The following is a 10,303-nucleotide window of genomic DNA, read 5'->3' on the forward strand; positions in this document are numbered from 1 at the left end:
CCGAGCCATCAGCCCAGAGCCCGACGCGGGGCTCAAACTCGCGGACCGCGAGATCGTGACCTGGCTGAAGTCGGACGCTTAACCGACTGCGCCACCCAGGCGCCCCGTCAGTTTATTTTTTTAAAGTAAGCTCTATGCCCAACATAGGACTAGAACTCAGACTCCCAAATCAAGAGTCACATGCTCTACTAACTGAGCCAGCCAGGTACCTCTGTTCTCTGCAATTAAAAAACATTTTTTTAATGTTTATTTATTCTTGACGGAGAGACAGGGTGTGAGTGGGAGAGGGTCAGAGAGAGAGGGAGACACAGAATCCAAAGCAGGCTCCAGGCTCTGAGCTGTCAGCACAGAGCCCCACGCAGGGCTTGAACTCACCAGCCATGAGATCATGACCTGAGCCCAAGTCGGGCCCTTAACTGACTGAGCCACCCAGGCACCCCTGTTCTCCGCAATTTTTTAAAAGCTAAAACTGCAAATGTTTTAGGTTAAAGGAGGCAAAAATGGAGTGCAAGAGGGGCTGAGGGTGTGAACTGGGTGGGAGGAAGTGGGCACCTCACTTGCTTCTGTATCTGGGAGAAGCACTAGTGGATATTTCCAGAATTGTCTTTCATCAATGTCACCTGAAAATGAAGAGTGCTGGGTGTTTCCCTCTTTCTAGAGCCCCTATGTAAGAGAGGGCAAGGGGCAGAGGGCTCTGGGTGGGAGGCAATAGGCCTATGCCCTAGGGATGCCTGGGTAGTTCGGTTGCTTAAGCATCTGACTTCATTTCAGGTCATGATCTCAGGTTTGAGTCCCACATCTGGCTTGCTGCTGTCCGCACAGAGCCCATTTCATATCCTCTGTCCCCCTTTCTCTCTGCCCTTCCCCTGCTTGTGCGTGCTCTCTCTCAGAAATAAACAAACACTAAGAAGAAAATGGGCTCGTGCTCCAACCGCAGCTATTTATTTGCTTGCTGTGTGACCTGAGTCAGATCACTGAACTTCTCTGAACCTCAGTTACCTTTAGTTCTATGGGCCTTGATTTCCTCATCTGTGCAATCAAAGGGACTGGATCCCTTTCTGGCCTCCGAGATGTTTTGTTGAGGTGTCTGGGTGTTTCAGGTGGTGCTTTGGGAGAGGTGGTCTAGGGAGAGAGCCTAGGAATAGTGATGCTATAGTGGGCTTTTCTGGGAATTCCAAAGTGAGGGACATCTTTTTTATTATTTATGGAGTTTTATTTATTAATGGTCACCCCTCATGCTCTTTTCGGGGCCAGAAAGAGGGCTTATGCTAAGAATGCCATCCCTTCCTGGGGAGTGCCAACTCACACCCCAATGAAAACCACCCAGATTTGTAGCTCAGTTAGTTTCCCCACCAACTGTGTAGAGCACACACGCCCAGGCGCGGGGGGTGGGGGGGGGGAGGGAAACGCCCTCCAGCAGCTGATAACATTGGCATCTGAGTTCTGAGGTTCTAGAGCGAGGCCGGGAGCTACGAGCGTCCCGCGGCCCTGGAAGGGCGGTCCCAGGCCTTCAGCGGGCGGAGCAGCGGGTCCCGCCTCCGAAGCCATCCTTTATAAGAGCAGCGCCGGGCGGTGCCAGCAGAGGTGTGAGCCACTGCTCCAGTCTGTGACCTGGAGACCCGGAGCCGGGCGCGGATTCACGGAGCCACCGAGACCCTCAGAAGAGGTGAGGGAGTCGTGGCAGGCAGGAGCCGACCCTGGACCGGCAGCTCTGAGCCGAGAAGTGTCTGCCTGTGCGTCCGTTCGCGTCCGCGAGTGTGTCCTCGCGGGTGTATGTGTGTGTGCTGTCTTCACAGGTGAATGGCGTGAGTGGGTCGGTGCGCGGGTCTGGGGTTTGCTCCCACGGGTGTCTCCGTAAGTGCCCGTGTGACGGAGGCCGAGTTTGGCGGAGACTCCGGGCGGAGGGAGGGCAGGAGTTGGAGGGATCGATCCCTGCCGCGCTCCCGTCCCCTTGAAACAAAGCAGGGTGGAGGAGAGGCGGGCACCCGGGCGCCGCGGACCCCTGGCGCCGTTAGCGCTAGCGGCGAGCGGCTGGAGCCCCTGAGCGCCAAGCTCCGGGAGGGGCGGGGAACGCGGAGCCGAGCAGGTTCATCAGCGATCCGCTCCGGAGCAGCTCCCGGATCCACTAGGTGCCGTCTCCCCGCCCCGAGGTCTAGGTTCCCGACGCCTCCGTGTCCGCCACCGCTGGGCGCTGAGGTCAGCGCGGGCTGTGTCCCTGGTCCTTGGGAACGTGTTGGTACACGTCCCTTCAGGGCAATCGAGGAGGTGACTCATGGTGACAAGGAGACCCCGGGAAACGAACCGGGTGAGGTCAGAGCCCCGCCCGGGCTGGTGGGGGACAGTGGCGCCCCAGAAGTCAGCTTCCCGGCCCTCGGCGGTCTCTGACCCCCTACCCCCCCCCCCCCCCCCCCCATCAGCACAGTGACCTATTTGGCTGGCACGAAGTGTTCTCAGGGAAGCCGGGGACGCGAGGAGGTCCAGGACTGGTTGTGCGGTCCCCGCCTCGCAGCGCGCCCTCGAGGACGCGGAGCGGTGGCCCCGCGCGGGGTGGGCCCACGCCAGCCTGTCGGTTTGAGAAGAGCAGGAGTCGGACACACCTCTGTTCCATCGCGCCCGCCGAACCCCGGCCCAGTTTGCCCGCGACTCGGGGTGCCGGACTCCGCGGAGGGAGCGCAGCCCTGCGCGGCGGGGCGTGCAGCCCTCGTCCGGGAAGGGGTCACAATCGGAGGGTGGGACTTCGGGGGGGGGGGCGCGACGCTGCTCCGGGACTCTGTCAGCAGCATCCAGGGGCTCCCGGTGCCCCCCACCAAACAGCCCTCTCCAAGGGCGACAGGTCTGAGCGGAGCCGGGGGACGACGAGTCGTCCTTCGAACGCCGCCGCCCTGCGAGGGCCACAGTGCATCCGTCCTGTCGGGGGCCCTCTGGGGACCCTGGTGCCCTTCTAGTTCGGACAAGAATCTTGGATTTACTAGGGTTTGGCACTTTAGGGCGCCAAGGCAGCTCCCCTTCCCCTCCCTCCACGTCGCGTTTCGAGGAGGACTTTCGAGCGGTTTTGTTTTCCTTGCTTTCGTCTATTTTTATTTTCCAGGGATCTGACTCATCCCGTGCTTTGGGCGTGGAGATAAGGTGGAGGGCCCAAACCTCTGCGCGCCTGTGCGTGCTGTGTGTGTGTGTGTGTGTGTGTGTGTGTGTGTCACAGAGGAGCGCGCGGTTTCCCAACAGTGGCGGGGCTTTCGGAAGCCTGGCTGGCTCAGCGTGACGTGTTTGCGGCCCCTGGTTCTCCTCCTAGTCCCCACCCCCCGCCACCTCCAGAGGGTGACGCGCAGCCCGAGTGGAAGCGAAGTTTTGGCGGGTGGGGAGAGCTTTGCAGGAAACTGACTCATCACAACTCCCTGCTGCTGTCCAAGGCTCTGCCCACGCACCGCCGACCCTGCGCCTGATTTCCTGGCGACCAGCGCCCCCTTCCGGCCCCGGCGCGAATAGCAAACACGCCTTCCCGCGGAATGCGGTTTCACCCGCCTTTCCTTCCCGCTCGCTTTGCCTGCGCAGAGATCGCTCGCCGCTTCTGCCAACGCCCCTTAAAAAGAGTACCCCATTGGTTCAACAGTGTGTAATGAGTCCTTACTGTTTACTTCGGAATTAAAATTGGTTGATATCTAAGGCACGAAGGCCAACAAAGGAAGCTCTTCTCAGTTACTTGTTTGTAAAACAAGGGTTTGTGTTTCTCAGCTTTCCCTGAACTGGGAGTTATGATAATGGTAGTGAGATCAGATGCGGAGCCTATGAGAGCCATATGGGCTGGGGTGTTAGGAGAAAGGATTCTGGTCCCAGCTCCTGGAAGCCAGGGAATACCCAGCGTCCTGATGAAATCCTAGGCAGGCGCCTCCTCCTTGTGCCAATGAGGCACTGAGACCCAGAATGTCCATTTCGGCCATCCTGTGTATCCCCTCTTGAATGGCACCCCAAGAGTGCCCATCTGGGGAACTGCCAAACACCTGCTTAAATCCCCCTTAATTTGAGTTAATTAATCTGGGGAGAGAGGGACCTATCAATATGGTTTTTTTTGTTTTTGTTGTTGTTTTGTTTTTTGAGAGAGAGAGCGCGAGCGCGCGCGCGCGGGACGCGCGCAAGCAGGGGAGGGGCAGAGTAAAGAGGGAATCCTAACCAAGCAGGCTCCACACTAAGGGCAGAGCCTGAAGCAGAGGCTCTATCCCCACCCTGGGATCACGACCTGAGCCAAAATCAAGAGTCAGTGGCTGTTTTGACCGAGCCACCCAAACAACCCTGTATTTTTTTTATTCTTTTTTATTTTTCCTTGAGAGAGAGTGTGAGTGGGGGAGGGCCAGAGGGAGAGAATCTTAAGCAGGGTCCATACCCATCACAGAGGCCCCAGTGGGGATCCATCTCATGACTGTGAGATCATGACCTGAGCCAAAAATCAAGAGTGCAGTACTCAGCTGGCTGAGCCACCCAGGTGCCCCTGGATCTGTATTTGTAAAAAGCTCCCCAAGTGGGGTGCCTGGTTGGCTCAGTTAAGCGCCCACCTTCGGGTCAGGTCATGATCTCACAGTCGATGGGCTCCAGCCCCGCGTCGGTCTGTGCTGACAGCTTAAAGCCTGGAGCCTGCTTCGGATTCTGTGTCTGGATTCTGCGTCTCCCTCTCTCTTTGCCCTTCCCTCACTTGTGCTCTCTCTTTCTCTTTCTCAAACCTAAAAAAAATATTTTTAAAAAAGTTCCCCAAATGATTCTGCTGGGACTGTAGTTAATAATACAAAACTAGAAGAGTAAGGATGAACACCAGAGTACAGAACGCAGGGCAAACAGGCTTGGGTTCAAATCCTGGCTCTGCCACTTGTGAGTTGGGTGGTCTTGGGCAAGTTACTTAATTTCTCTGAGCCTTCGTTACTTATTCTGTTAAAAAAAAGAGAGAGAGCGAGAGAGAGAGAGAGCAAACATACTGCACTGGGTAACCCCTCTATGGGGCAGTGGCTCTTGGCCTTTTCAGTTTTCTGGTTTGGGGGCAAGCCTCATATCTCTTCAAACTCTTGCTCTTTAAATTTGGTCTGAGGTCACCTGGTGCCTCTCCTCCCCCATCAGCGCTGAGAGGTGGGGTGGGGAGGGGTAGGTGTGGCAGGGGTCCAGGTCTTCCTGCCCGAGGAGGTCACTCAGAGCCTGCAAAACAGGACTTGTCCTCGGGAAAACCCAGTCCCTGCCAAGGTTGCACAGCCACTCAGCCCTGGAGTCAGGCCAGAGCAGGGCAGGTGGGTGCCAGCTCTTCGTCATGAGCAAACTCAACCTTGGTTTTCCCTCTTCTGAAGTGGGAGGAGAGGAACCGGGTAGACCGGCCACCTCTAATTTTTCTTGCCTGCAAAACGAGTTCCTTGGATGTAGCCAACATGGGGCAGGGGCTTCCAGGCTGTCTAGACTCCAGATCACCTGATGTGCCTGGCAGGATGTGGCTCAGCCTGGGAGAAATCATTGTCCTGCCCTGCCCAGCCCCTCCTCACCCCCAGGCCTCCAGCTTGATGACATCCTTGGGAAAGGCCCTCAGCACACAGCACCTGTCAGCTGCTGTCTGAAGGAGGTGGTGGCCCGGGGAGTGATGTGGAGAAGGCTCAGCCAGAACTGAACACAGAGCAAAATAATAACACTTCTGTTTTCCAAGCACTTCTGTCTACCAGGTGCTTTTCCCAGCATGTTACCTACATTAACTCAGTTAATCCTCACATTTATCCTCTGAGACATTCACTAATACTGTCTCCATTTTACAGATGAGAAAAAATAGAGCCCAGAGAAGTTAAGCCATTTGTCTAGGGTCACCCAGCAGAGCCTAGATTCCAACCCAGGCAGTCTGGCTCCAGAGCCCACACTCTTAACCACAAGAGCCAGCGTCTCAACTCTGTTCCATCTGCCTTGCCTGAAGGGACTCCCTGACCTATTATTGCTTGAGGATGCTTCCACAGTTCCATTTTATAGATGAGAAAACTGAGACCCAGAGATATTAAGTGACATTTTATTTTTGCAATTTAAAAAATTTTTTAATTAAAAAATTTTTGTTAATGTTTATTTATTTTTGAGAGAGAGAGAGAGAGAGAGACATGCAACACGTGCGGGGGAGGGGCAGAGAGAGAGAGGGAGACACAGAATCCGAAGCAGGTTCCAGGCTCTGAGCTGTCAGCACAGAGCCCGACTCGAGGCTCGAGTTCACAAATCGCAAGGTCATGACCTGAGCTAAGTCGGATGCTTAACAGACTGAGCTACCGAGGTGCCCCCTTTTTACAATTTTTTAATTAAAAAAAAAATTTCAGTGATTATTTAGTTATTTATTTATTTACTTAAAGTTTATTTTTGAGAGAGACAGAGACAGCATGAGTAGGGGAGGGGCAGAGAGAGGGAGAGAGAGCATCCAAAGCAGGCTCCTCACTGCCAGCACAGAGCCTGATGTGGGGCTCAAACTCACAAAACCTCAAGATCATGACCTGAACCAAAACCAAGAGTCAGACACCTAACCGACCGAGCCACCCGGCACCCCTTTAAGTGACTTTAAACTTTAGGTAGTAGGCAGCAAAGCTAGGACTGGATCCTAGGTGTTTTTTATCCCAGGGGCCAGGGTACTTTTGTTTCAGAACAGGGTTATCCCACATGGGCATCTGGGTAAAGGGGTTCAGGAGGCCAGAGAAGCTGTCGGCCTGTCCTTTCACAACGCAGAGTTCTAACCGCTATACGATCACGGCCCTTTCATTTGCTACCTGACCTCTTGGCCAGGGCTGGGGTTGGGAAACTACTGGACTCTGGCAATTCACACGTACTTGGGGCATTCGCACCCATGAGGGACACCTTGGGGGGACAACAAATTGATTTTAGTTGATAAAGCCTGGCGGTAAACAGGACTCTGATCCCTGCTATTGCAATAAACTTGTCTTTGTCAACACAAGTTTGTCCTTCAGCTGCTCCCTCCTCCAGTGACCTTGGGGTACCAGGTTAACCCAGCTCTGCCCCAACCCGGTGGCTGTTGGTTGGGGACTGGGGACGGCCTGTGGGAAGGCAATGGTGGCAAACCAGCTGGAAGGAGCCAGAGAGACCCCATGTTCTAGGAGGAAGACTTCATCTGAGCCAAGCACAGCCTGGTAAGGTAGGGTCCAATTTCCCGAGTGACCAGGACCTTACTTGTGTCTCGGCTGCAGGTGCCATGTCGGAGCCGTCCAGGGATGCCCACCAGATCCCACATGGCAGCAAGGCCTGCCGCCGCCTCTTCGGCCCAGTGGACAGCGAGCAGCTGCGCCGAGACTGTGACGCGTTAATGGCAGGCTGTGTGCAGGAGGCCCGGGAGCGATGGAACTTCGACTTTGTCACCGAGACACCGCTGGAGGGCGACTTTGCCTGGGAGCGTGTGTGGGGCCTGGGCCTGCCCAAGCTCTACCTGCCTGCAGGGCCCCGGGGGGGCCGGGATGACCTGGGAGGGGGCAAGCGGCCCAGCACCTCGTCTACCCTGCTGCCGGGGACAGCTCGGGAGGACCACCTGGACCTGTCCCTGTCCTGCACTCTCATGCCTCACTCCCCTGAGCGGCCCGAGGCGTCTCCGGGTGCACCTGGCACCTCTCAGGGCCGAAAACGGCGGCAGACCAGCATGACAGGTGAGGATAGCCGCAGGGAAGGACACTAGAAGGAATCAAGACTCTCAGAATCTGTGGTGCGAGGGACCGTGTCTGGTCCTGCAAGGGACCTGTCTGGTCCAGTTTGCTCATTAGGCCATAGGGAAAGCAAGCCCAGAGAGACAGAGCAACTTTCCTGAGGTCCCATGGCAGGTATACAGCCATGACCAACTCACTAACATCTACTGGGAACATTTATTGTATGTCAGGCCCTTTGCTAAGGTGAATTTCTAAGGTAGGTTTCATTTAGTCCTTAAAGCAGTCCTGTTCCATATAACATTCTTGCCACTCTTTTATAGGAGTGGAAATAAGGCTCAGAGAGGTAGGGTGGTTTGCCTATGGTCCCACAGTGAATTTGCAGTAGAGAGAAAACTAATGACAGTAATTTCCCGGCTGCCCTATTCAGATCTAACTCACCTTCCCCATCACACACACACACACACACACACACACACACACACACTTCCATTCAGTCCTCAGAGCACTACACAAATGGTCAACTTCATTTTATATGTGAGGAAACTGAGGTTCAGGGCGATGCAGTCAAGAATCCCACGGGAAATTTACAGCTGGTGCAGAACTAACAATACTGAAGATAGTGGCTCACATGTATATGGCCCCATCGTGGGCAGAACACTTCTTATGGGTTCTCTAATTGCGTTCCTAGAGCAGTGTGATTCAATGGAACTGTGCAGTGATGCAAATGTCCAGTGCCACTAGGCGCAATGTAGCCATTGAGTATTTGACATGTGGCTGGTGTGACTGAGGAACCGAATTTTGCATTTTATTTGATTTTAGTTCGTTTAACTACACAGGGCCACCACCGTAGTGGTGGGCAGCTTGGCTTGGAGCAGGCCCACGGATGTTGGTCTGGTTATAATCAGTCATGTCTGGGAAGCGTGATGGGATGCCTGGTAGAATGGTGCCATGGGAGACGGAGTGGGAGTTGCCAGAGTTTTACCCTGTACTTGGCAATGTGTCCCTTTGGCCCTAGGGAGGAGTGCCTGCCCCCTCTGCTGTGGGTTTTGGATGGATGGCTCTGTTGGGCCGTCTTCCTCCTGGCCTGACTGACTTCTGTTCTCTCTTCCCAGATTTCTATCACTCCAAACGCCGGCTGATCTTCTCCAAGAGGAAGCCCTAATCTGCCCCCTGGAAGCCTCAAGCTCCTAGAAATGAGGCCCACCGCCCCCCCCCCCCCACTGCCCCCACAGGCCTCTTCTACACCTTTGCCTTTAGTCCTTCAGTTTGTGCGTCTTAATTATTATTTGTGTTTTAATTTAAACTCCTCCTCATGTACATATCCTGCTTGCCACCACCCTTCCCCCCCGCTCCCCCCCCAGCCTTTGGCATTTCCAATTATTTAAAAAACCATTAGACAGCAGAATGATAGGTTTATTAGAGCGCTAGGTATTTTTATTATGCGAACTATTATTTAAGACGTCTTCATCCTGTGCTCCCCATTTCTGCTCTCCCAGAGGTAAGGTGGGGCTGGCGTGACCCTCACCTTCTGTGTGGTGCTCCCTGGAGGGGCCTGGCTCCTTCAGCTCACCACCTCATGGGGGTTATGAAATTTCTGCCCCTTTCGTGCATTCTCAAACCCGGATTCTTTATCATTTGAGAAGTACACAGATAGCACTTTGAAGGGGGCCCAGCAGGGTGGGGGCATCATCAACACTTTGGAGGCCCCTCCCCTTCTCTGAGGTCGGGCAGTGTGACCTTGAAGGGGGCACAGCCTGGAACACGGCTGGGAACGTGGCACTTTCCTGGCCCCTGATGCCCCGCCCTGCTCTGTGAAAGCACGGGCGAAGGTAGGGTCCTGTAGCAAACCACCCCACCTCCTCTCACCCCCTCTGCCACCCACAGGGAAGCCAGTCTCAATGTTTGGCCTCCCCTGCACTTTTCTAGGAGCCCCAGACGCCCCTCTTTTCCAGCTGGGCTTTCAAGTCCCTCTCTGCTCCGCTCCCCTCCCCCATACCCTTTCCCTCTAGTACCCTCTCGGCCCTAGGTGGCAGCTCTGGGGTGCCTGTCCCCCCAGCTTAGTGGACTGGGAGGGAAGGGGTATGCTAGAAGTAGGGGTCCCCAGTTCTACCTCAGGCAGCTCAAGCAGTGGCCGCTTCCTCCTCTTACCTTCTGGGGCAGAGGTTCTGGTGGTTGGACAGGCCTTCTTGAGCGGGGATCCCTCTGTCAGGGGTATGTCTCGGGGAGCAGAGTTTTCGCGGAGGAAGAGTGTGACACCAGCCCCTGGAACCCCTCCAAGGACCTTCCCCACTGCCCACCCTCCCCCATTTCATTGCACTTTGATAGCAGCTGAACAAGGAGTCAGATGTTTTAAGATGATAGGGTAGAGGCTGTGGATAGGGTATGCTAAGTGGGCTAATGTGGCCCTGGGAGTTGGGAGTTATTGTCTTTCCCAGCACTGAGCATTGAGCCCCTGGAGGCATTGAGGCACTTAGTGGGTCTGACCCCAAACATCTTACGTTCCTGTAACATGCTGGCCTGGACTGTTTTCTCCTGGCTCCTCCTGTCTCCACCTAGACTGTAAGCCTCAGAAGGGCAGGGAACAAGTCCTATACTGCTCTGTGCCCTTCACAGCCCCTTCCTCAGTGCTGGGTATACAGCAGGTGCTCAATAAATGTTTCTTGGTGATTTTA

General features: G+C 55.0%; 1 protein-coding gene across 2 annotated transcripts; it reads left to right on the forward strand.

Annotated features, from left to right (window-relative positions):
• Nucleotides 1-1,510: 1,510 nt before the first annotated feature.
• Nucleotides 1,511-10,303, forward strand: CDKN1A (cyclin dependent kinase inhibitor 1A). 2 transcript variants are annotated; one of them, XM_058733738.1, is made up of 3 exons: nt 1,511-1,666; nt 7,185-7,634; nt 8,744-10,303. In XM_058733738.1, exons 2-3 carry the CDS (start codon nt 7,190-7,192, stop codon nt 8,791-8,793), a joined length of 495 nt encoding a protein of 164 aa, XP_058589721.1. In that variant the 5' UTR covers nt 1,511-1,666; nt 7,185-7,189; the 3' UTR covers nt 8,794-10,303. The 2 variants fall into 2 exon arrangements, with proteins under 2 accessions (XP_058589721.1, XP_058589723.1); XM_058733740.1 differs by having other exon boundaries at nt 1,666-1,796.

Source organism: Neofelis nebulosa, chromosome 6 (assembly GCF_028018385.1).
Source record: "Neofelis nebulosa isolate mNeoNeb1 chromosome 6, mNeoNeb1.pri, whole genome shotgun sequence".
Taxonomy (NCBI): domain Eukaryota; kingdom Metazoa; phylum Chordata; class Mammalia; order Carnivora; family Felidae; genus Neofelis; species Neofelis nebulosa.